General features: G+C 41.9%; 2 protein-coding genes across 2 annotated transcripts in view; both read right to left on the reverse strand.

Moving 5' to 3' along the window:
* Window positions 1–9,523: 9,523 nt before the first annotated feature.
* LOC104063035 (relaxin-3) lies at window positions 9,524–13,003 on the reverse strand. Its single transcript, XM_054054957.1, has 2 exons — window positions 12,787–13,003; window positions 9,524–10,045 (listed from the first exon to the last, which is right to left on the reverse strand). Exons 1-2 carry the CDS (start codon window positions 13,001–13,003, stop codon window positions 9,681–9,683), a joined length of 582 nt encoding a protein of 193 aa, XP_053910932.1. The 3' UTR covers window positions 9,524–9,680.
* Window positions 13,004–21,337: 8,334 nt separating this feature from the next.
* PLGRKT (plasminogen receptor with a C-terminal lysine) overlaps window positions 21,338–27,203 on the reverse strand; it is a 32,392-nt gene continuing 26,526 nt past the window's right edge. Inside the window, exons 3-4 of the mRNA XM_009565178.2 lie at window positions 26,974–27,083; window positions 21,338–22,531 (exon numbers count right to left, since the gene is read on the reverse strand). Of these exons, the coding sequence (XP_009563473.1) occupies window positions 22,410–22,531; window positions 26,974–27,083 (232 nt within the window). The 3' untranslated portion in view covers window positions 21,338–22,409. The remainder of the gene's footprint in view (window positions 22,532–26,973; window positions 27,084–27,203) is intronic.

The following is a 27,203-nucleotide window of genomic DNA, read 5'->3' on the forward strand; positions in this document are numbered from 1 at the left end:
ATAAATGGAATGGCATCCAATATTCAGAGGTCTTCATTGAGATTCAACTTAAATTTCAAATCTGTGGAGAAGATCTAGTTAAAGAATACTTACACATCAGCAAGGTACAGGATATGCGCTTCATTTCTTGGGAATAAGCAAGATTTTATTACTTTGCTGCAAGGTGTATAACTCAAAGGCTACAAGGAAGTTCATGTGGGAATACCATAGCATCTTTACAAAGGCTTTTGGGACATCCCATGATGCAGGTGTCTGGGCAACCATGCTGTTACAGGAAGATGATGTGGAAGAAAGAGGCTGCCCTAGAGGAACTTTAACCTCCTCTATTGAGACTGTTGGGCCCTTGGGAACCTGTGGCACCACAGTTGGTCAATCAACATCTCTCAGTCAGTAGGTGTACTAAGATTTATAATGCGCCAATCAGTATAGTAGTAACTGTGCTGCCAAAGGTGAAGCCTTGTTTTAGGATGGGAAGAAAAGAGTGAGGTGGTCCCCTGGGCTTAACTCTGCTGGTACATGGGAGTGATAACTGAGGCTGGTCTCAAGCAATTGTCTATGGGTGTGTGAGACGAGTGGGTGAAAGCCCTGTCCCATGCTTGGTTAACATTAAACTTAGCAATCATAGATAGAATCATTAGGTTGGAAAAGACCTTAGAGATCCTCAGCTCCAACTGTACAATGTTACATGGTTTGATACAAGGTGCTCCTACCTGAACAGAAGTACACTGTTAATTCAGTGCATCTTTTCCACTACAAGCACCATCCACCAGACTGATGACCTATTAAAGCGGACAGATCGGGTGCCATGTAGGACAACAAACACTTTCCTAGCATTAAATTGGGCTTTGCCATCTGAAACAGCCACGAAGCCACTTGCTAATAAAAGGCCTTGGAGCATCAACAAAAACCACAGCCAAGAGAAACAGACGCAACTGAGACGGCTTTGAAACTAACAATCAACCAGTTCTTAGGGTTTGAAGTTTAGAATCAAAACTCTAACAATCTTTTATAAGTACCGTTCCTCAGACACACAGGCAAAAACTTTTAGATCTCTCCAAACCACCTTTTTGTTCAAATTATCATCTTTACCTTTCTTTCTTTTGTCCTCATTTTCAGATCTTCAGATTGCATGGTTGAACAGAGAGGAACATGTCAAACATACCTTACTTGCATCACAAATGGTGGAATGGAAAACGTTACATTTTCAGTCAGTCTTGGGTCTTGAACTAGTGCATCTGTGCAGATAAATCTGATTATATATACAAGAGGGCTCAAATAATTTGGTTCTTTTCAATAACGAACAATAATAAGAATGTAGTTATCTCAGATGACTTCAACAGACAACATCCTACACCTTGTAAAAGATTCTCGGAAGAACTGGCAATGTGAAGAGAACCAAAATCTGAATTAAGCATGCCAGAAGGAAAAGATACTACTGCAGGGTTGGATCAGAATTGCTGCAAGTCAGGCTATGTAAGCAAGGACAGCGAAAAAAATCCTATTTGAGTTCAAAGCGTGTGATCAGTATATATTTTAGGTACATACAATCAATTTTAGCTGCATGGTGTGTGATTGAATGCACCACGGTGGGAGGAAATTAACATCGTATTTCATTCTACCCTGTAATACAGCTGCCATCATATTTCTAATTTCTTAGAAAGAAAAAAACCCACAAATGTAATAGCTATTAGTGATTTTGCTTTGCCACTATGATCTAAGCTACTGTTTATTGAACGTAGATAACTACTTTTCATTTTAATTTTTAGATATGTAACAATTTTAAAGAGCTTTTGTAAAACTTTATTGAAATTAAATAGTAACTAATCAGATATTTATATCAGTTGAATATACCTGAGTACATAGCTCAAGTGTTTTGCAATTCAATTAAAACTGCAGTGAGTTCCCCTGAACAAGAACTCCAGTTAGCAATCATCTAGTGCGTTATTAAGTACATCTGACTTGAATGATGAAACACCAAAAGCTGAACCATTGCTTCAAGAGGAGTTGAAAAGAACAGCTAATAAATGTGGATGCTATGTGTGTCTCCTGAGCTACAGCTCTTTGAGCTCTAATCAGATCAATGGGCTTTGCTACCTGTCATTAAAAACACTCAGTCAGGTCACTATTAGCAGTGGCTTCTCCTCAGAAATACCGATCTATCCGTTAAAAAGTTAAATCAAATTTAACATCTAGTCCATGTATGGCAGGTTCTGTATGGGAAATGTGGAGCTTACAAATAAGCACATGCAGGTTCTTACCTCTGAATAGACCTCAGAAAAGACCTCGAATAAAATTTGAGGTGAAACCTAAGCTTAACTTCAGCCTTCAACAGAAGAGCACCTGACATAAGGACATGAATCTCTCTATTCACTTAGCCAAAGATATTGCTATTTATAAGGATGGGTGTGTTTCACCCATCTATGACACCAGCCTAGTCTCAGTTCTTAGCCTTAGACCACTGGTGCACTTGGGCTGGTTGATTGCACTTGGTTAATTTCAGTAAACACTAGAGCATGCGGGAAGGCATTGGATAATTTTTTTTTCCTTCTGTGTGTAACAATTTGTTTTAACACTCCTCTCTTTTCTACAAATGATCAAGGTCATTCTTTCTTATGATGCCCACCATATCCACATTTTCAGCCAGAACTTTTCTAGTGGTTAATCAGCACATTCACTTCTGCATTTTCCTTCATCTTCTGCAATGTGTTTCAACACCTTCCCAGAATTTTCTAGGTAGCCTGTATGGTTCTGTGTTGCTTTCTCATCAAAATGATGATTGTAATTTCCCATTAGTATAGTTTTTATGCTTTTGATAAGTCCTTTGGTCACCCAGGAAAGACTCATCTCCGTTACCTTCTTTATTTACAGCCTACTCTAGTCCCCCACATGACAGGAATATTACTTTTACTGAGAAATGTTTAGTCACGCTAGCCTCCAAAACCCTTCTGGACTAAAGAATAAGCATACACATCCTTGAAACAGCCTTTTAGCTTTAGCTATCTCTCCTGAGCAGACCATGCTTGTCTGTGTGAACTCTCCAACCGAACGTCTATCATGACAATTAAGAAATTATTATTGATACGATATGACGTCTAGCCATTCCTCTTTCCTATCATCTTGCAATACTATGTAATAAAATTATTATAGTGTCTATTTGTATACATATGCTAGTTATCTATTAGTCTTTAATGAATAGTAGCATATAATGAGTATGTGTTTATACATAATGAACTAAGCTTTTCCTGCTCACTTCTCTTAATACCACATCAGGAAAATACTTCTTTTCACATCTAAGTCTTTATACCAATTGCTGTCTTGAATGTGACTCCTCAGTTCGTATTCCTTTCTGCAGTCAATCCTGGCTGCACTCCTTCAGGACACATCCCAAGGGGATGCAGGTTGGTGGAACCTCAGCAGGACTCTTGTCCCACACACTGCCTACAGCAGGCTTAGCTGTGGAGCCAGACCAGGCTTCTAAAGGCATTACCCAGCTAGAACTTGAAAACTTGGCAAGGCTGGACACCTTCACCTCTCTGCATCCTGGCCCCACTGTCAGGCTGTTCTTATGGGCAAAAACTGCCTTCTTATCTTGTGCCCGAGTATCTGGTGTTTCACTTCATCATCATTGCCTCTCATCGTGTACTGCTGTGAAAAGCCTGGTTCCTCAGACAACCTCTTAACAGGTAATAGGGAGCTGTGTCATAGGGGTTTTTTTGTTCGGATTCTCCTATATCCTATTCAGGTCAACTAATTTAATATAGCTATATTCTAAGTTTGTGGTTATATTTAGGGTCAAAGGAAAAAAATTAAGACATTATTGGATGTTGCAAGTCTGAAAGAAAGAATAGTTAGGCAAAGTCAGGAACATCAATGAACGTTTCAATGAAAGGATTCTACTATGAGCAGTACAGAGTCTGCTTTTTAACAGGTTCTCTCCTGACTGATAATAGTTTTTAACTTCCAGTATGGCCTTTCTCTATGGCCTGGGACCCTATGCAAGATCAAACCCACCTCACTGACAAATTTTGAGATGGAAGCTGTTGTCTGAGTAAAGCTTTGGACAACTTTGGTACAACTATAACAGAAAAAGCTTGTGTTGTGCTTGAAGACAGATTGACAAAGCTGTAATTACTGAGGGTTTGTCAAAAGGGGAGTTTGAGAGACACAGCAACAAAAACTGGAGTTGTGCTTTCACACAAATCTTTGAAAGATTCCCAGAAATGTCAGGGTAGTCTAAAAATCCTCAGTAAGAGGACATGCAGACCTTAAATGATGAAGTTCCAATGAATGAAAGGTCCTCTGCAAGGTGAGTGTATCTCTCTGAAGATACCTGCACTCTGCATCTCTAAGCGGCAACACAGACGGACATCACAGAGGATAGACAGGAAGGTGTATCTACACACTCTTTAGTGCTGGGCTGAAAGTCATCTCAATTTCTGAAAGCAAAACTGAGAATGCTTCTCTTACATCAGGTACATGAGCCTATAAAAGTTAAACCGGTCTTAAAAGCTAAACAAAATTAGACTCACTTCTGACAAACAACATCTGACTGGTTGATAAACAGCTGGAACGATGCAGAAGGCTATGGTTTCTTCCATGAGCTATGAAGTTTCTGAGCCTTCTAATTTAGATACACACACAAGACGCACTCTGTCTCTCTCTCATGCAGTACCCAGTGAGAGTGCAAGAGACCCAAGAGACCTAGTGCTGAGAGATGTAAGATAAATGTTGATAACACAGGAAATCTAACAAAGTGTAGACAGTACCAGACTTTCCTCTGAAGTGCAAGTACAGTAACAATGCTGCAGACCTTTGGAGATTCTGAAAAGCTGCCCAGTTTTTCAGGTAACTTGGCCCAGACTGTCCCTTGTATCAAGGCTGGCAGGATCTGCAGGATCAATCTCACTGTCCCTCGGACCAGCAAGGTGTCTTAGTTGTCAACAGCCCATTGTAGAACTCAGCAGCCCCTCACATCTGTTACTGAAAGGCTCCAAGACCAACATCTGTCATGTTTCAGCCGGACAGGAAAGCTGACCTGCCTGACAAAGTCTGTGCCACTCAGGAGCTCTGCACCAGGGAGCAGAAGACTGCTGGGATCAACACGGCACAGCACCGGAGCTCTCAGCTCAGTGCTGTGAGCGCAAATGAGAAAAAAAGCAGGAGGAAAAAGTCTAATGTCATACTATGTGGCTGCATGGGAAACAACTCAGGAAATTCCATCTCTTGGCACAGGCACAAAAGGATGCAAAACTACAGAGACAGAGAAGTACTTCAACAGTGTATTTGTTGCCAAGACTAACTGCTGCTGGGTTCCACAACTTCTGCAGCGCCAGAGCATGATTGCAGGCAAACCCTCTACACCAGGTTGCTGACACAGGAAACAACTTCATGTTAGCACTGAATGAGCAGCTGAAGAATGATACCAGGAGAGCTGAAATCATGGTGATACAGTGCAGAGGTAAAAAGTGTGATCTTACTGCACTTTGCTTTCAGCTTGTCTGGACAAAACAGCTCCTGCAGAGGCACACCTCAGTGCCAGAAGGGATGCATCACTTGCTGGCTGAGATTTCATGGAAATCACAAGGACCTGGAGAGTCTCAGGTCAAAGAGTATAATCCAGAGAACGCACAGATGCATATCTTGCCAGGGCCTGTTTGGCAAGCACGCTTTGAAAGGCTGTATCCAGAAGTTTCCACAGCACAAAGGCTGGAAGCTTGGTTTTGAGTCTCATCTGAATATCTGCATGTGAGAGAGAGAGAGCTGCGCTAACAATGATATGTTCTTGGAGAGTCATAGATATACATCTGGCTTTAGACAGTTAAAACTTAAAATGTGAAAGTAGGCCACATTTGAGGAACTTTTAATATCACAAATCAAATATAGGAAACTTCCTGGAGGGATGTAGGTAGTGCGGGAATCAGGCAGAGGAAAAGAGGCTGATGTGCAGACTAGTGAGTTTTTTCCTTCCTATTACTGTTCATTCTCTAGAGTATGTCAGAAAATAGTACTGGACAAACACACTGTGATGGTGCAGTATTCATTACCAAGACCTGACCACAATGCAGTTGACACAAAGCAGTCAGAGTAACAGTGAAGTAACTCTGTTGGAGCTAAAATCCAGTGAAAGAAGCCAGCAGCTCCTAGGTTTTCTCTTGAGATATAGGAGAACTATGCGCTTAAAAAATCATTCCACTTTATAGCAACATGGCACAAATAAGAAAAGGATCCTCTTCCAGACACTTGCCAGTACTGGTGAGTGACTGCAGATGGGATACAAATCTGTTTTACATTGTTCTGCTGAGTAGGAAAAGAGTTGGTGTTTCCTGTAAAGTCTCTAGTACCTGCTGAGGAGGAAAGAGAGGTAGCCTCAGGGATTCTGCTAAAAATTCAGAGTGCTAAGCCTAGATCTGCCTCTGGCTTTGCCAGAATGTAGATACTATAGAAAGTTTCATTTTTTTCCCACCTATCAGGAGAGCTAAAAAAAGACAAGGATAGCACATCTGCTCCAATAACTCAGGAATCTAGATTTTTCCCATATGCTTTAAACATCTGGCAAAGTAAGCAACTGTCCAAATAGGCCTGGTCATAGGAGTAAGTCATGTCCTCTAGATATCTAGGATTTGTTAGATAGCTTTCTGTAGCACATTTAACATTCTGTGTGTGATCAAACCTTACTGTCATTTGAGGTACTTGGTTCGAGCTTTATCACATTGCTTAATGCTTTATATGGAGAGTTCTGTTAGGTTTTAAACAAGGCAATAGCAGAGAACAGAGCAGGAAAGCATGTTGTATATACCGCTGTGGATTATTCATATCTTTGGGCACCCTTCAAGGAGTTCATAGACAGACTTGAATCAGACTACAGCCACAGTGAAAAAAAAAACGCAAACCACCCAGAATAAAAAACTCTTGCAGACACAAATAGGAGTGCTAATAAGAGAATATGCTGATGTAACATCTTCTACTTGTAAACTCAAAAAATTAACATTCATAATAACGTTTGGAAGGTGGCTTACACATCTTAATAGATTACCCAGAAGTCAGACACTTCCTCTGGGTTAAGAATACACCAGCAGGATTGCCAGTTCTGTAAGCAGCAAGTTGCTAAAATAATGCTTGTCTCAACAGCCAATTGCTTTTTGAATTAAATAAGTGGGAGGGAAAAGGCTTATTTCTTGTGAAAAACAATGTATGTTTCTGAACAGTTGTGAAGGTAAGCAGGGTGCCATGCTTTGAACAGCTACACTCATCTTTATGCTGCTGTATACATACGGCAGTACTCCCAGAGGGTCTCTCAGCAGAGGCAATGTCCTTTTTAATTTGCTATTTGGATCAGTATGCCAACTAAGTAATTATTTTACATTTTGAACTATCTGCTCCCAAATGTGTTTTCTTCCTCCATATAACTAGCCAAATACTTCATTTTACCTAAAAGGTTTACTTCTAATCTTGAAGTGCATTTTTTACACTGAGTCATGTGAGTAGGAGCTGACTTTATCCTTTAAACCTGTTGAAATTGAGTGACACATAATTGTCACCTTTGGCTATGTTGTAAAACATGGTGACCCACACAGAAAACCTTAGAGGTCTCTGAAAACACAATTTGCTTTAAAACAAAGAAAACCTTTGCACACTCTAGTGTATACACAGAGTCAAAGACCTTCTTACTCTAAAATACAGGCTACGTTCCAGTCCATGTCATGTATCTACGTCATAGCTGACCTGCTAAATCTGCCACACACTATGACAAAGCCTATTAAGAAACTAGATATAAAGACAGATTTCACCATTTCTCTGGGTCGTGCATACTGATATATCTTGACTCATGCCTCTGGTAACGCCTGTTTATGTCAGATAAACACTGATTTTTCTATTTATGATTCTTTCTCAGCATGAAATAGTTCATCTTGAACACTGATTTCCACTAAAACTATTTATAGTTTTACTGACAGATTATATCTAACCTGGCAAGTAAAACTCCAGATTACTCTGTTCGAGACTTAAGCTTACAGGTTGAAGGTTTTGACTACATCCTTGTTTCACCCAGGATATATAAAGCCTGCCCACTATGTATGCAAGATGTGTACAGAGCAGTGTTACTGGAGCAAACAAGAATAATACACACCATACTCACATTTCCCAATATTCCTTTTTAAAAGCGTGGTAGCAAGTCTTCTAGTAAAATGAATAATGCATACAGAGTAATTTTCAATTTCCTCTTGCATGGCATTTTCACATTTTCCCTTTTCTTAGGGATTCTGGACACCATTTAGACTTTACCTCACTAAGGAATCTTAACTCCCAAAGCTCTGGATTCCACTCAAAAAGAAGGAACACTTCCCCTCAAGCTCCCTCCTATTCTTCTAGGAAGACTGATCTAAACTAGGAGTCTCCAAACCTAAAACAGAAGCTAAGCTATAGAAGTTTAGCTAGCCTTTCACAAAGAAAATAATAACAGGACTTTACAACTTACCGACTCCACTCAGTGTCTGAAAGCATCTTGCGTTCACAATAGTGAGGAAGAAGATAACTCATTTCTTGCTAAACATTGTTATTACAGTGCCAGAAGAAATGGTGCTTTTTAGTTGGAAACTAAAGGTATTCATAATGAATGCCCATTATACCCACTCTCAACTGAAAAAGCTGATGCAGTTTAAAAAGAACAAAAAGGATCAACAGATGCCTACTTGTTGGAACAATGCCATCTTAGGAAAGGGTTAAAGAAATGATGCAGTCCTTTCACTGGGCAGTAGTTCAATTAACCAACAATTTTCAAAAGACAATTTGAAGAATTAAGCACATTAACAACTGTGCGGTCTAAGCTATAAAGAAAAACAGCCAGGAGGGCAAAGAGCTGACGAACTACAAAGATTAAATTTGTAATATATAAATACAGTATCAACTAACAGCTTAGAAATACATCTGACGTAGTGTAGACCAGCATACTATAAAAACACGTCAAGACATCTGAGTGTCCTTAGAGTAAGTTACTTTAGGCACATCCAACACTCTCACTTAGCAGTAGTAGGAAAAAAATGGGATAGTAAGGTAAACAAGGAATAATTAAAGTGTGGATACTGCACTTGCTAACTATTTAAGCCCAACCCTGAATATGAAGGAATGTTTAGGCTGCAAGTGTTGTAATGTGTTAAAGTTCCTAGAAAGAAGATATCGCATAAAACAACCCTGCAATTACAAGGAAATTGAAAAGGTGTATTCAAAATAACCAGCAAGCTGAACCAGTACTGAGTGGAGTTTCAATCGGCAAAATAACCCTCCTGTACAGGTTTGTACAATGAATTTGACCTCAAGAACATCGCTGGATGTTCTTTCTGTTGAAAGAGAAAGAACAATCGAGTAACACGTCATATAATCACACTTTAATGAAACATTGAAGTACTTCCTAAAGCATTACAAAGATATAATTCGTATGTAATATAAGTATAAAGTTTAGACATTAAAATGAAAAAACTTAGTAAAAAGTATAGATTAAAAGTTACTGCAGCAAAACAAAGTCATGACAATTACACTTCTGAGTTTTTTTTTCTTTAAAGAAAACCAGCAGTATTGACTGGCACATACAGACAAAAAAATACAGTGAGAGTTTTCTTCCTCGTACAGTATTCAATCAAGTACCACTGCAATGAACATTGATTTCATGCATTACTGCAGAGAGGGTTTTAAACTCTGCATATAGTACTGATTTCAGCTTTTGTACAGCCCCATTTACAACACATTCCTGCCAAACCCAGAGGTTCCCGTTTTCTTCTGGGATACCTGGCCCAAAGGATACTGCTTGATCCCATGGGGTTTGCAATTTCTGTCCCTTCCCTATCCTGAACAGCTTCTTCTATCTGATGAACAAATTCTTTGAAGTCATCTGCCATAGCTGCATATTCATTATAGTCGTTTAAGCTATACAAGTCCTTAAACGTCTCCCATCCAAGAATCGGGCTGCTTCTCAGCAGCTGCTCCATTTCAGGACCCCAGAATGATTGCAGCTTGAAGTTCCCCAGCAGTTTGTTACTTGGTGTTCGTGCAGAATCTGTTTAAAGAGAAGACTTTTTTAAAGTTCAGGCTGTAGAAGGAGTATCAAAAGGAGCACGTAACTCTAAGAAACAGCAGTAAAAAACATGCAGTTAGTAATAAGCAAAGCACTGTTATCTAGGAGAACTGTCAGTACTGCAGAGTCTCTGTTCCTTGATTAACTCACAGCTTACTTATAGTGGAATACTTATGCTAGGCTATGCTGTCAGACATGGAGAGTAGATGGCTACAACAGTGGCTGAGGCTTTGTATCACAATTGCAGTGTAACTGATAGAGAAGTCTCAGTATTTCTGTAAAAACAAAGTTTTGCAGATACTCACCAAGAAACCACAGAGAGCTATGTCATATGGCTCAAGAATTACACTAGACCACTCCTCTCCCACTCAAAATCACACAAAACAGCATCATGTGAATAACAAATGTAGGGAGGATGAAATATTGGACTAAATGAGAAAATATTGTACACAAACTGCTTCTGATAGATTGTATTTTTCTATAGATATTTACAGCCAGCGCTTTCCACTTATTTCTTTGATTTCTCAAAGTACAGCAGAGGCTTGCAGAATTTACTTAGAAAACACATTAGGTCTCACTGACTGAACAGTTTTCTTAAAAATCCAGCCCTGCTCCATTTCACCTCATACTGTTTTTCTTGGGTTTACTTCAGCAAATGGTACTGCATACTTCAGCTTCTTGTGAAGAAGGCAGCTACCTCAATTAAGTTTGAAAAATCCAAAAAAAGTGTTTATCTTGTGGTCTTAGTGCTGTTAATACAATTTGTGTTTCAGGAAGCTGAAAGAACATGAGAATGCCCAATGAATGTTATATATTTTCTTCAATAGGGCTAATTACAATATAGAAGCTAACTTTCAGACAGAAAAACTGCCTGAATACATAAAAAAAAATAGAAGTGGTTGTAGCTCCTTTACTAATTAGACAATAACTGCTATAATAGTCTTTAGATGCAGAGAAGACTTTCAGAGAGCATGCAGCACAGAATGGGCTCCTTAGTGACTGATATTCTCAGAAGCTACTGGTAATAAAAAGGCAGGGGGGTTGGAACTAGATGATCTTTAAGGTCCCTTCCAACCCTAACAATACTGTGACACTATGATACTATGATACTACTATACTATGAATTACAGCTAAAATGTGGAACAGAATAGTTTGCTGTTAATGAAATAACATTAGGTGTTGGGCAGTTAGTGAAGCCAATATTTTGGGTTTCTTGGGAGCTTTTTTTTCGCTTGTGTGTATGTGTTTTTTCCCCCAGACAGATCTTAGAAGGTTAAAGTTACCTTTGTAATTGTAACAAAATACACTTGTGCAGCTTCTGCTGGCATTGAGTTCTTTCCCATAAATTTGTTTTCCTTTTCATTAACAGTAGCTTCTGAGAACATCAGTCACTAAGGAGCCCATTCTGTGCTGCATGCTCTCTTATCATTCCACATTTTGTCTTTGTTAAAAATGTTATTTTCACTAGTCAAAATACCAACATAAATGAGTGTTCTCTCTTAAAATTACTCTGAGAACACAGCCCCAAACCCCATCTGCTTACCCTTTCTTAATATACTGACTTGGGACATGTGACATAAAGTTCTCGAAGGAATATTTTACCCATTATCTGCTTCACCAAAGATCCCTAAAGCATCTCTTGCTGTTTAAGTTGTAGCCTGAAGCACCAGAGAGTGCCGTCCATCTGCCCACGGGCCAACTTTTTTGCACAGAGCGGCACGAGGCAGTGACAGAAACCCCAAACGATTCCATAGCCCAGAAAGATGAGAAGTACAGCTTTAAAGCTACTGGCAGAGAGGGGAAATTGGGCCAGGTGTCTCCATCACGAAGAGTTACCGAGTAAGTCCCTGCCCACGGCAAGGGGGTTGGAATTAGGTGGTCTTTAAGGTCCCTGCCAACCCAAACCATTCTATGAGTCTATGAAAGTCAAGGCGAGAGGCATCGCTACGGCTTCCAAGGGCGCATCACATCTCCTGCACAGTCAAGGAGAAAAAAATCGTGGTCGGTTTTTTTGTGGGGGATTTTAAACGAAAATTGCTCAGCAAGACCCGTCTGCCGGCGCGGCTGCTGAGCCCCGGCAGAGGGATTCCTCGGACAGCCCATCCCCGGGTTGTCCCGGCTGACAGCGCCCCGGCAGCCGCTCCTCTCCCTCTGCGCTCCGCAGTTTCCCCTCAGAAGTCGCGGGACAAGCCGTCAAGAACAGGGATCGAGAGAGATGGAGAGGCTCCAGGGGGGATAGGGGTGCTGCGAGCGATGGCGATGCTGCGAGGGATGGGGACCGCTCCCAGGGATGAGGAACGCTCCCCGAGGGTTGGGGAAACATTCCCACTGACGGATAAAGCTCCCACGGATGGGGAACGCTCCCGAGGGGAAGGGATGGGGAACCCTCCCGGGCGGATGGGGACGCTCCTACCGGTAAGGACCGCTCCGAGGGATGGGGATGCTCCGAGGGACTGGGAACGCTCCCACGGATGGGGAAGGTTCTGAGAGATGAGGAACGCTCCGAGGGATAGGGAACTTTCCAAGGGATTGAGAAAGCTCGAAGGGATGGGGAACGCTCGGAGGGATTGGGAACGCTCTAACTGACGGGGACGCTCCACCGCGGCTCGGGAGGCGCGAGAAGCGCCGCGGAACGCTCCCTCATCCCCGACTCCTCCCGTTCCTCCCCAGGTTTCCCCCCTCGGGACTCTTCCCGAGCGAGGAGCGGCTCCCTCCGCACTCACCGGGCGGCGGCTCCACCGCCAGCAGGGAGAGCCGCTTCCAGCGGGACCCGCCGCAGGTGAAGATGACGGCGCGGATGAACTCTCTGCCACAGAGCTTCACTCCGTATCCGTCGCCGTCGCCGGCGGGGAGCGCGGCCGCCGCCCCCCGGGGCTGCCCCGGAGCCGCCGCCCCCAGCAGCGCCGCCGCCACGCAGAGCAGCCGCAGCCCCGGCCCCATCGCAGCGCCGAGCCCCGAGCGCGGACCCGCTGCCCGGCTTTTATCTGCGGCGGGCGGCGCTCCGGCACGGCCCCGGGGGCGGCACACAGCCGCGGAGCCGCAGGATCGCCCCGCTGAGAAACGGCCTGGACAACGTCGAGTCCAACCCCACCTGCCCGCTGCCAAACCGCATCCCTGAGGGTCTCACCCCCACCCACCTCCAGGAACTGCGACTCAACCACCTCCCTGGGCAGCGGCTGCCAGTGCCTGAGAACCCTCACTGTGAAGAAGTTTTTCCTAATCGTGGTTTGGGTTGGAAGGAACCTTAAAGATCATCCAGTTCCAACCCCCCTGCCATGGGGTTGGAACTTCCAAGCAGATCAGGCTGCCCAAGGCCCCATCCAACCTGGCCTTGAACACCTCCAGGGATGGGGAAGCCACAGCTTCCCTGGGCAACCTGTGCCAGTCCTCATCACTCTCATAGGGAAGAAATTCCTAGTTATGTCTAGTCTAAATCTGCCCCTCTCCGGTTTATACCCATTGCCCCTTGTCCTACCACTACAAGCCTTTGTGAACAGTCCCTCCTCAGCTTTCTTGTAGCCCCTCTCCAGGCTGAACAAGCCCAACTTTATCAGCCTGTCCTCATATGGAACGTGCTTCAGCCCTCTGATCTCTGTAGCCCTCCTCTAGATCTGTTCAAACAGTTCCATATCCTTCTTATGTTGAGGATTCCAGGACTGGACACAATACTCCAGGTGAGGTCTCACAAGAGAAGAACGGAGGGGCAGAATCACCTCCTGTGCCCTGCCTTGCTGGCCACGCTTCTTTTGATGCAGCCCAGGATACAGTTGGCCTTCTCGGCTGTGAGCCCACATTGCTGGCTCTTGTCAAGCTTCTCATCAATCAGTACCCTCAAGTGCTTCTCTGCAGGGCTGCTCTCAAGCAATCCAAACCTTCCCTGCCTCAGCTTAAGGCCATTCCATGTCCTCCTGTCAACTGTCACTTATGAGAAGAGATCAGCAGCCACCTTGCTACAAACTCCTTTCAGGTAGTTGTAGACAGTGATTAGGTCTCCCCTCAGCCTCTTTTTCTTTAGGTCCCTGTGCCTGACACTGGCGTCAAGACACCGTCAGGCAAGGATTCCTCCTCTTTCTGCTCGGTGCTTGCTGTCACAGCTCCTCACGCCTTGGTGAAGGTGCACCTTCAGCCTCTGTACTTGAGCACCCAGCTCCCTACCAACCCAGACACATGCTCCATCCCCTCCACCGTATGCTCTCTCTCTGAGGTTTCCCCCTTTGTGGTCAACTACCAGTTGCTGAAGCCCTCTTGAATGGCTTTTAAAATGTGAAAGCCTCCTGCTTGTCTGTTTTTCCCTTGTAGGTCTAGAATCTTCATAACTACTCCTACATCCGAAAAATGTTGGCTGAAGCGAAAACAGAGAAGGAAGTAAAGTAAAACAAATGCACATCCGCAAAACTACTTAAGCCATGGAAAACTGAGGTGGGATTTGGAACCCTGAATTCTTCTCAAGTTTGTTGTTCTCGAGACTCATGTTGAAAAGCAGCCATGGGCACCCAAGCATCAGAGAGGCCTCAGTGCTGGTATGCATGTCCTGGGGATGCGGTGCTCCGCATCTGTGTGTTTAACCAGCAGCCTGGGCAGGGTCTCGCCAGCAAGGGTGGCATTCTGCAGACTCACCAAGCAGAACGATGCATCCCATGAAAGTAAACTTTGCTTTGAGGACATTTTTTTCAGTACAATAGGACAAGAAGAGGCTGCTGTCCACCTTTACAAACACTCATTTAGAAAACCAGAAAAATTCCTCTCTTTAAAAATGCAATGAAGCTGTTTTCTGTAGGTCTTTTTGCCAGAGGGCTGTGCTTTCTATCCCTTGAGTATTGATAGCATATAGAGAAACACCCTCAGAGCTCAATCTAGAACGAGAGCACGGAGAAGACATGCATACACAGCCCGGTGCACCAAGGTGAATGATTCATCTGTGCTGGCAGAGAAGACACAGTCTCCAACCACCTCTTCCAGGAGAACTTAGGAGTTTTACACTAAGCTTGTCCTAGAAAGAAGCCATGGAGGGTGAGAATAGGGAGCAGCCTGCGAAGTTGTCCATACTTGGACTTTCTTTTTAGTCCAGTCTGAAATCTTTTAGATAGTGGTACCACCTCAACGGTAAACACAATCACCCAGGTTGTTACTTGGATGCAGTCCACAGAAGTGGAGGTTGCCAATCTGAAATTCCTGAAGAAGAAAAAACTTGATCTGTTTCTCCCTCAGCTGAAGTCTCAGTAGATGTTCTGTTAAGGACAAGTTGTGCAGGGTTGTGGCAACTTGCATTTTTTAAGAGAGCAGCAGATTGATCTTGCTGGTGTTGTTGACTTTTTCTGACAATACCCATCACATCAGGTGAATTTACTCATGGTCTATAAGTAGGCTTCTAGGCAAGGGAATTGTTTTCAGTGACTGGAAAGATGTAGCCATGTGCAAAACCACTACCACGACTTTCAGATCAATAAGGAAGGTATCTCCCTACTTGGGCAGTGACTACTCTGGTGACTTCTTTAGCTTGTAAACTAATATTCATTTTATAATCTACTTTGATGCCCATGTCCAATATTTGATCTAGTCTTAAAAGCGGCAAAATGTCAGGTATGTCTTTCTCAGAGTTTTTACCAGGGAATTCTAAGAGAGGCCTTGAAATAGCAGGCAGATTTGTCAGGCTAGCTGGAAAACTTATGACTCTCCACATGCCTTAGTTTCAAATTTAACTGGAACATCAGGTACTGTGGCACCACATCTAATTCTCTCTACGCAAAGGCAGGTCTCACCAGAGCCTTTTCTTGTCCGGGCTAAACAACCCCAATTCTCTCAGCCTGTCCTCACATGGGAGGTGCTCCAGCCCTCTGATTATCTTTGTGGCCCTCCTCTGGGCTCACTCTAACAGATCCATGCCTGTGCTGCACTGAGGACTCCAGAACTGAATGTGGTACTCCAGGCAAAGTCTTACAAGAGTGGGGTAGGAAGAATGACCTGCTTAAACTTGCTAGTCACAATTTTTTGATGCAGTCCAGTATGTGGTTGGTTTTCTGGGCTGCATGCGTACATTACCAGCTCATAGAATCATAGAATGACTCTATGACTAGGTTGGAATGGACCCACTGGGTCATTGAGTCCAACCATTCCTAACACTCCCTAAACCATACCCCTCAGCACCTCATCCACCCATCCCTTAAACACCTCCAGGGAAGGTGACTCAACCACCTCCCTGGGCAGCCTCTGCCAGTGCCCAATGACCCTTTCTGTGAAAAATTTTTTCTTGATGTCCAGCCTGAACCTCCCCTGGCAGAGCTTGAGGCCATTCCCCCTCGTCCTGTCCCTTGTCACTTGGGAGAAGAGGCCAGCACTCCACAACCTCCTTTCAGGTAGTTGTAGAGAGCGATGACATCTCCCCTCAGCCCCCTCTTCTCCAGGCTAAACAACCCCAGCTCTCTCAGCTGCTCCTCATAAGACTTGTTCTCCAGCCCCCTCACCAGCTTCATTGTGCTTCTCTGCACACACTCCAGAGCCTCAACATCCTTCTTGTGGTGAGGGGTCCAGAACTGAACACAGTACTCAAGGTGCGGTCTCACCAGTGCTGAGTACAGAGGGAGAATCACCTCCCTGGACCTGCTGGTCACACCATTTCTGATACAAGACAAGATGCCATTGGCCTTCGTGGCTGCCTGGGCACACTGCTGGCTCATGTTCAGTCGGCTGTCAACCAACATCCCCAGGTCCTTCTCCTCCAGGCAGCTTTCTAGCCAGACTTCTCCTAGTTTGTAGCTCTGCATAGGGTTGTTTTTCCCCAAGTGCAGGACCCGGCATTTGTTCTTGTTAAACCTCATGCCATTGGTCTCAGCCCAGCGATCCATCTGTTCAGATCCCTTTGCAGAGCCTCCCTACCCTCCAGCAGTTCGACACTTCCTCCCAGCTTAGTGTCATCTGCAAACTTGCTAAGGGTGCACTCAATGCCTTCATCCAGGTCATTGATAAAGACACTGAACAGGGCTGGACCCAGTACCGAGCCCTGAGGAACCCCACTTGTAACTGGCCTCCAGCTGGAGTTCACTCCATTTACCACCACTCTCTGGGCCTGACCATCCAACCAGTTTTCAACCCAGGAGAGTGTGCGCCCATCGAGGCCAGAGGCTGACAGTTTCTGAAGCAAAATGCTGTGAGAAACTGTGTCAAAGGCTTTACTGAAGTCCAGGAAGACTACATCCACACCCTTTCCCCCATCCAGTACTCGAGTCATTTAGTTATAAATGGACATCAGGTTAGTTTGGCAAGATCTGCCTTTGGTAAACCCATGTTGACTGGGCCTGATCACCCGGTTCTCTTGCACGTGCTTCATGATAGCACTCAAGATCACCTGGTCCATGACTTTCCCCGGCACTGAGGTCAGACTGACAGGCCTGTACTTCCCCGTGGGGATCCTCCCTGCAACCCTTCTTCTAGATGGCCACAACATCAGCCACCCTCCAGTCTAGTGGAACTTCCCCACTCAGACAGGAACGCTGGAAGATGATGCAAAGGGGTTTGGAAAGGACATCCAACAGCTCCTTCAATACTCTTGGGTGGATCCCATACAGCCGCATAGACTTGTGGGTGTCTAGCTGGGCAAGCAAGTCTCTAAGCCCCTCCTCTTGGATCATGGGAGCCTCATTCTGCTCCTCTAACTCCTGCCTTTGTACACAGAGGGAACAACTTTCCTTACTATTAAAGACTGAGGCAAAGAAGGCATCAACTACCTCAGCCTTGTCCTTATCCCCTGTCACTGTTGTTCCTTCTGCATCCAGTGGGGACTGAATATTCCCCCTAGTCCTCCTTTTCTTCTTGATGTATTTGTAGAAAAATTTTGCATTATCTTTCACAGACTTAGCCAGTTTGATTTCTAGTTGGGCCTTAGCCCTCCTGATTTTTTCCCTGCACGATCTCACTTCCTCCCTCTAGTCCACCCAAGACGCCTGTCCCTTCTTCCAAAGCTCATGTTGAGCTTCTTAACCACCAGCATCCCCAAGTCCTTCTCTTCAGAGTTACTCTCAGTCTATTCTCTGCTCAGCCTTTAATTGTGCTTGGGATTGCCCTGACCCACAAGTAGGATCTTGCCAGCTGGTCTTGTTGAACTTCATAAACTTCAGAGAGGCCCACCTCTCAAGTCTGTCCAGGTCCCTCTGGATGGCATCCATTCCCTCCAGCATGTCAACCATGCCACACAGTTCGATTTCATCAAAAAAGCCTTGGAAAGAATATCCTAAGGCTGTGTTTTTTATACAGAAAAGCCTAACTGGCAATCTGTCAGTAATTTGCCATGAATTTAAATCAAGTCAGAGGCTAGGTTGGTTTATCTGTGTATCATACATAGAAAGTTTACTTCTGTTCAAAACAATTCAGAAGAAAATAAATACTGTAAATATAATCAGGCTGAAGCAACTATCCACCCTCTAACTGTTTGTATTACGGACAAGAACAACAGCAGAGTGAAGAAATGGAATTCCATTCACTATTTGTAAGATCTTGGAAAAGAGCTACATCCAGTGTACTGTCTAAATTGAAGCATTTTGTATTTTTCAGTTTCCTGAAGTAAGGTAAAGATGATTGTACTGTTTCTCTCCCTTGCACTAAATTTTAATCTGTTGTCCAATAGCAATCAAAGTTTATAGAGGGTAGAGGATGTTTCAGGAAAACAGGTGGCTAAATAACACCAACATGATAGCCTTGAACATCTTGAATGAAAGGCTTATTCATATTAAATGTCAGACAATCTATGCAGAAGATCAGAAGCAGGACAGAAATGCACAGAATTCATTAGTCTTTCTTCAGAGACCTCATTGCAAATTCATGCAATTCACTGCTCCAAAAACTATTTAATTTTTGAAAGCTGCCCAAACATGTACTTAAACTATTTCCTAAGTTTGCTTCGTACCAGACAGGATTCTGCAAGAAATGTGAAATACCACTGCATGCATGTGGTTGATGACTAAATGTTATCCATCTATTTTCATCAGACGCTCATCGATTTTCAAAGGCAGTTCACCTTTAGGAAAGCTAATAGTTAAAAAATCAAGAAATCCAAGCATTTTCTTAAATATAATGAATTCCAAGACTGATTAAGCAATTAAGTAATAATGCAGAAACAGTTTCATTTGTATACGTCCACATCAGTGCTTACCTCTTTTAAAAGCAGTGGTATGCCATCATAGTCATAATATAACTTCAAAATATTTAGGAAAGGACAGTAAGAATCAACTTTGCCTTTTGTAAGGAAGGGCTCAGAAATGTTAAATCATTCACCCAAGGAATGAAGGCAGGGGCCTAAATGGTTTCCCCCCCACAAAATGACTTTGCTCATTTCTCAACAATGCTCATTTCTCAACAATGCTCATTTCTCAACAATACCATCAAAACCAGATTAACAACAGAAGTGTGTATGATGCAGGCAGTTGTGTCTTGTGAGTAGCATGCACTTTCTTGGATTCAGTAACCGCAAATGAGAACATGAAGTTTACTTTTGACATTCTAATCGTGACTTCTCACTTTCCTAGAAGAATCCTGCTCCAAGTGACACTGATTCAGAATACATGGCCACCAGGGACCATGACCAGAAAAAACAACAGGATTAAGGTGGAAAGAGTAGTGCCCTCAGGGCAGAACAAGCTCCCTTATTCTCCTTCCACAGCGATTCATGAAAACAAAGGTAGTTTCTATGATATATTAAAGCAAGTCTTACAGCTGAAGCCAGCGGAGCACCAGTGACAAAATGGAGCAGGATGTTTTATGCATTGTATTTGTTTCAGTGAGTACAACTGGTATGATTATTACAGGCAACATGCTCTAAACATCTATTTCCCCAAAGTAGACTCTACCAAAGGTCCTGCTTTCTTTCACTGTTCTCTGAAGGAAATACAGTTCAACCACTCTATAGCTGGATATCAATGTGACAGACTGAGCTTGGCACATGCAAGAAGCATTTTGACTAATCCGTAAGCAGTAAAATAACTATGCGGTAACACAGAATGAGCATCTTCAAAACGTGTTTATCAAGAAAATAGAAAAGTTAATAGTCAAAAATAAAGGGAGTAAAGGTGACTAACCATTAACTCCTTGATGATCTTTGCCATATTCTGTGTAGCCTGTTTAAACCCATTTCTGGGGTTGGCATTAGACCGCCCTGCTTAGAGCCTGTTGCTTTTGCCTTACAAATATGGTAAATGTCACTGATGCTCACTGTGTAACACTGAATTAAACTTGCCACATTTCCATCAATTTTTGGACTGGAATCTTGCAGTGGATTTACACTATTGATCTAAATTTAACGTTTGTGAGAAAAAAAAATCTCAGATTTAGCTAAGATAGAGTAAAATGCTATTATCCCCTTAAAACTGCTGTCTGGGTCACTATTTTGCTTAGTCTGCTTTCATCCTTTACCACTGCCTTTTCATCCCATACCACAGTCAGCAATCTATCACAAATACACAGAAATTCATTCTTAATTCACAGTGGACAGGACCAGGGTACTTGCAAATTTTCCAGGACTTGTAGAAAAAGCCCTGCTGTATGGGCTAGGAGAACTGTTTTCACTAAAATGTCTTTCATAAGATTAAAAGGTGGGTTAAAAAGGCACGAGAGGAGACATACACATATAAACCCAAGGTTATTTAATTGTTTTTCTTCCTTGGAAGAAAGAGTATCAATAGATGACAGACCAAAACGCAAAGCTGTTACGACTTCTTCAAAATTAAAGCAAGGTGGACTTCAGAAGTGGAGGAAAGGTAGTAGATCATCTTTTATTCAAAGCAAAACAAGTAAGCAGGGGTACATACATCCTAAGAGCTTACACCATACAGGAGCGATGGTGAGGGACTATGTTATAGGAGAGGCAGAAAACATGAGGTGGTCGTGGGCAGCATTTTATGAGCTCACAGAGCATGGGTAACACCATGGGCTGAGTTGAGGCAAATGTTCCAAGACAATCAAAATCACTGCCTTAAATCCTAACCAGCCGAAGTGTAGGCCAAGCTATAACAACCAAACAAGCTATTATGACACATTTTATCACTCTGAATATTCAAATATATCACATTTGAAATCTTTTTTAGATTGAATGCATTGGTAACATGCAGATGATAGAACCAGTTACAGAGGTGACTGAATGCAGAAGTCAATGCACTTTCAGAAATCAATCTTGCACAACTATGGCACCTGTGCTATTAATTTCTTCTACATTGAGAAACTTTTGCTTTATTACTGTCTTACTGTAAAAACATTATAATTTTAGTAGTAGTCTTCACAAGCAGATTTCGGGCATTATCCTCAACTGGAACTTAATTATTATCAAATAGGAAGTACAGATGTAGGCTTAATTAATTATTGGATGCTTTTTCAGCATTTGTTTTTCATTCCACCATTAGACTTAGGCTACAAGAGTTTCCATTCAAGACACAAAATGATCTGTTTTTAAACAAGATTTCCAAGACATAAAAGATGCATTTTTTCCAAGTGTACCATCATAACACTAAATTATAATAGAATTATATTCTTGGTATATACCATGCTAAAGCAAATACATGCAAAAAATGACTCAGTTTTTCAGTACTTGTAAGGCCCCTTGGATCTACCCATTACAAAAACAGACATTAAAAATTTGCTTGCTGTTAGTGTAAGTTAATATTCATCTTAGTAGTGAAATTCTGATTTCATGTAAACAAATTATCCTGAGTCTCAGAATGTCAAACAAGCATGAAAAAGATTCAGGAAATAGCTGCATAATTTGTTTTCTCTTTTTGAGAATTTATCTCTGCTCATATTTTAATACATTTTTTCCTAAGAGTAAAACACACAGTTAGCAAATGACATGTTTACTTCTGAACCTACTTCTGATAAAAGCTGTTTATTTCAGAATTTGAAGCAGAGATGGTGAGTTTACTGGATAAAGAACAGCAAATAAAATATGTCTTATTTTTCAAAGAAGTTGACTGCCTATTCCTGACTTCAAATTGAGCTTTGCATCCTTAAATATATTTGAAAATGATGACCAAATTTTATAAATGCCAATTAACTTGGGTTTTTTTATTACAAGGAGTTTGGTCAGTCCCAGACATTTTTACCACAGGTGAAAGTTATTTTCAGTCTCCCATAGGCAGGGGAAATTCAATATTTAATTCTAAACAAAGGAAATACACTACAGCAGCAATGGATATTTTCAAGAGATGCATACAATACAAAAATAATTGCTTTAGAAAGTATGGATTTTAAAAAGTGAATAGTATATTGATTTTATAAAACCTCACAATTTTTTTAAAACTGTAATGATTCATTTATGTCTAAAACCAGTACTACAATCACATTTCAGATACTAAGCTTTAATGTCATCTTCCTATTTTTCTATACAGAACTTGCTCTGAGATCTTCTGATTTTCTCCAGCTCTTCATAAGTCAGTGGTCCTCTTGGCAACTCTAGCAAAGTGCTCTCTGTGTCCAATATGTTCTCTGCCTCACCTTAAAAAAAATACAGAAATTAAACAAATTTCCTCACTCTTACTGTAAGAAAGCAAAGGAAGGAAAAAAAAAAATAATTAAGAAACTGAATAAACTATTCTTGTTTGCCAGAACAACAAACCACCACATCACAGCTATGTATTTTACAAAGGAGCTGATACCAATGCAGTACTAAAGTTGTCTTTAAGGAACTTGGGACTGGTGAGATAACTGCATGGAACTGTTTGGTCTGAAGTGAATATCTGCCTCAGGCTGCCTTCGCTTGAAAGGACTGCAGACAAAACAATCAGTGGTGCTGTTGTTGTTGCCATTTCTTTTAGCCCCTTTCTCCTAAAAACTACCCTGATTTACAGTAATGTTCCGTTTCGAGATTTATTACACATACATGCTTTGGCATGGAGGCACGAGATCAAGAACTCAGCATCATTATATACTTTGTACCAATCCTGTACTGTACTGGGCCAGTTAGGAGTCTGAAAGAATCAGATGCACACATAAAAGCATGCATAAGCTTTAACAAGTAAATTCCCTGTACAAAGTATCCTAGATGAGCGATATTTGGGCTCAATTTTTCTTCTTGTCTAGGGCCTAGGCTAAGAAATGTCAAGCTACAGGCAGAAAGTGGGTACCACAGGAGTTGAAGCAGCACTGGTCAAAGCATACTGCTCACAAAAACATTTGCTAAGGCAGTTACCTAAACACACAGTCTGAACAGCGCAGCATGGAAAAGTTGTAGGGTGCAGAATGCTCTGGGTAAGGTTGGAATGAAAACAGCTAGGACAGAGAATCCAAAAAACAAAGATAGAGACTGAACATCACACATAAGTTGTGGTGTTCTGATTGTGATATAAGAAAGGATGAAGATTAGGCAAAGAATTTGTTTGTTTTGGCACTTCGTACATTTGGTACAAAACAAACAATCTTGTTTAACCTATGCCTACCCCTAGTTTGATGATGGTTATGAAACTGATTTGAAGCTGCATTTATGTGCACCGAACCTGTCTGAATATTGTAATGCAGTCAAGAAGGTGGTCATTCTTTAAAAGAGATCTGAACACTGAGATCTCCAACTTCAGTTTTGGCAGTATTACATTGCTTGGCATCTCCATGCATCAGTAATATCGAACAGGACAACACTGTTTCCCACTCCGAATAACTGGCAATATAATGTCAGCTAGTTGCATATAGCATCTGATTACGCAATAGGAAGAGATCTTAGGTGAAAGAGATGTTACAGATAGTCAAACCTCTACGCCTGTCACTCACTAGAGCAGATTGTTCAGCCACCATCCTTCTCAAGCAGTGAGCTATCCAAATCTTGGAAAAGGTAGCCAGAGTTTCATTGCTTAGCAGAGAAGTTTTGTGCACTTGGAGACTGGCTGTATATTTCCTCCCCTCCTCTAATAATATGTCTGAAAAACACCCACAATATGTAGCTGGACTGAGAGGAAAGTAGAACAGCAAGGCCAAGAACACAGATAGCAGGTTCATGACTGATTCTTAGTGTCCTCAGCCACTCAGAAGATAGTGGACCTGAGGGCTGTTCTGTAATCCTGCCAAAAATTAAGTGCTGACACGTAGCCCTGGCGCACTTACGGTTTTTCAGCAGCACAAGCAGGATTCAAAACAGGGATTTCCTACTATGTCATCAGTTTTGGCTTTAATTAGCCCCACGTACAAAGCACCCCCCCCAACTCTGATTACGATGTAGGAGAATAAGCAAGCAATGAGAAAATGTTTGGACGAGTTAGCTAGAGACTGAAGAAAAATTAACTGTAAGCAAGATCAGAGACAAAATGCCTAGTGAAAGAGAACTAGAGAAACCTTCTAGGGGTATAAACTGATTCCAAAGAATGAAGGACAGCAAATGCAGGGCTATTTGATAAACGTGGTACACAAACAAGGAAGATTATGCAGCACAGAAAGAACTGCAGATTAGCTTAGGAGAGGGAACTGGCCATGAGGCCGAACACGGGCATACCCTGAAGGAAACAGAGCAGTTAAAGAGGAAACAATAAAGGAAATGGTGTATACATTCATCATTAAACCACAGAGATGAAGCATGGCATGCATTAACAAAATATATGGGCAAGCAGTGAAGTGGTTGAGAAAGTAGTATGGGAGGGGACACAGAGATCAGCTGAGTAATAAGAACAAGTGTTGTGGCTGCAGGTCAACTGTGTCATAAAACCTTCAACTACTTAATTTTAATCTTAAAATAAAAATGAACTCCTGAACTTTATTTCCACATAATTATGAACGTCCTTCTGACTTCCAGCCCAGATTCATTCAGGCTAGTCCATTTCCTTTTATTCTAGTGCTGATACTAGTAATTAGTTTAAATTCCTTCTCTTACTTTCCTTTATCCTGTTCTGTAAGTAGGATCTGTAGGCTCAATTCTCTCATGTCTTTTTACAAGGCTAATCAAACTAATCATTGCGTTTTCTTTTGCAAGTCAGCTCAGCATTCCCCTATAATTTTAATTCACCAGTCATTCTAGATTCCTTATAAAAAAGTGATCCAAATTACATATAAATTTCTAAGGAAAGTATTACTGTTCTTCAGCATCAGTACCTTCTTAACTCTACACTCTATTTGTACTAGGGCTGTGGATCATGCATCTCTGGAGATTTTCAAGAGCCACCTGGGCATTTTCCTGGGCAATCAGCTCTGGGTGATCCTGCTCGAGCAGTGTTTTTGGATCAGAGGTCCCTCTCAGACTCCACCAGGCTGCAATACTAGGGAACCTCGCTTGACGTTTCTAGACTTTGCTTGACTCTCAATTTCATCACACTACTGGATCATTCTGTGATCACCTAATACATTCATTTTTCCCCTTTTTCTACCATTTCCAGCTGGTGAGCTCTGATGGTAGAAATCCCTACTTATCAAATTGAATCCTATTTTATTATCTCAGTTCTTCAGCCCATCATTTCTTCTTGTACTACAATTTATTTCTTTTGTGTTGATGACACCAATCAACTTTGTCATCCATGGAGTTGATTAGCATAACCTACTCATAAGTTCAAATACAAACCATAAGCAGATCCAGACCAAATCTTGAGGAGTATTGCTAATAACCCTGCAAAAAGCTACCCTTCCTCTTTAAGGACAAAACTTTAACATCTTCTCTTTACTCCAATGCTTACCTGTCTACTAATTTCCATGTCCTTCATGCTAACTTAACCTTCATGCAACACCACACTAAATGCTTTCATGAGTTTCTAGTAGATCTACCACACTTCTTTTGGAAAAGATAAATGATTTTCCTGGAAAGATATTTGTCATATTTCATTCTATCTTATCTGGCTCCATAGCTTCTTTTCTCCAAAACATCTGCACAAGCCTTGCATACTGCTGAGTAGCTCTACTCGATCTGAAGTTATGAAGATGACTTTTCCTGTTTGGAAAGTAATAGGATCCCACACAGACCCTGTTCAACCTATACAGGACCACATGGTTCTCAGTAAACACCTTACATACACTTGCCATAGGGTTTGCATTATGTCAGGCTCACTCCTTCAAAAATCTGGAATGAAAATTATCTCATTTGAAAAAAATTAACAAATCTTAAATTCCATGTGTTCCTTCTGCATTGTATGTACCAATCTCCTTTTAAATACTCTGATTTCCAAAAGCCACCCAGTCCTTCTCCCTGTGTTTAGCTGCCTCTTCATATTTAAATCCAGGGTAATGTATTTAGTGGAGTTTAGGAAATGTTCCCAGTATCAGACAGGAAAATCATGCAGATTAGCTAAGATCATTTGTGAAGGTGACAAGCCATGGTCCAATGCTGTCTTCATTTAACAGCAAACACTCTTCTTAGCATGTCTCCTTTACTAGGAATCAGAGCTAACATAGGCACCTCCATAATCCTCAACACCCATCACTTAATCAAACCTGTCACTGGCACCTATGAGGCAAGACCCCACTTTCCAGGGTTCACCTGTCTTTTTTCCATCTTAGCAGGGCACCACATATGGCAAGGTGATCAGGCGATGACTCTGTTTGGACATGAAGGTACAAGGGCATGATTCCTGTCTGTATCCCCTGATCTACTCTTATCATCCCTATCCCTTGTCAAAACAGCAGCACCGGCATGGAATATGGAAGGAAATCTCTAGATCTGTAATTTCTCCCAAACACGCAGTGCTTACTTCAGCTGTATTTACAACCTTAGAATTCACATTTTTTTGAAACAAGAGAGGAAAAGTAACAAACTTTACTGGAGGGAAAGGCACTAAAAGTAGAGTGAGTAATCTTTACTAGGAAAGTACCTGATTATGAGAGAGAAGGAAAGAAATGAAGGAGCAAGAGTTTTCCCAGAAAAAAAGCGAAAAACTATTGTAAATATTCTCCCAGCCTTTTTAAAAAGATAAGAGGTTATCTGACACATTATGCTTCAGTTTATGTGTGAACTGGACAGACTTAAGCACACATACCTTTCATCCTTTGCAACAGCGTACCATAGCCCATATCATATTGATAGGCAAAAATAAAGCTTAAGGGAACTATGGGCATTAAAACTCCCGGATTCTTCTTTTTTATTGCTCTGTTTTGTTTTTTTTAAAAAAAAAAGAAAAAGAAAAGGAAAAATAAGATTATTTAAGACATTCGGCACATCAGCACTGTTAATTCAGGTTGACCTTGACTGTCTAGCACTTGTGTGTAT

This window comes from Cuculus canorus, chromosome Z (genome assembly GCF_017976375.1).
Source record: "Cuculus canorus isolate bCucCan1 chromosome Z, bCucCan1.pri, whole genome shotgun sequence".
NCBI classification, from domain to species: Eukaryota; Metazoa; Chordata; class Aves; order Cuculiformes; family Cuculidae; genus Cuculus; species Cuculus canorus.

What these genes read in the sequence shown, in the direction of transcription:
- LOC104063035 (XM_054054957.1), bottom strand. Translation starts at nt 13,003, where the DNA reads ATGGGGCCGGGGCTGCGGCTGCTCTGCGTGGCGGCGGCGCTGCTGGGG. An exon ending in GGCGGTGGAGCCGCCGCCCG is followed by an intron (nt 10,046 to 12,786) that starts GTGAGTGCGGAG and finishes CTCTTTAAACAG; the next exon opens with ATTCTGCACGAACACCAAGT.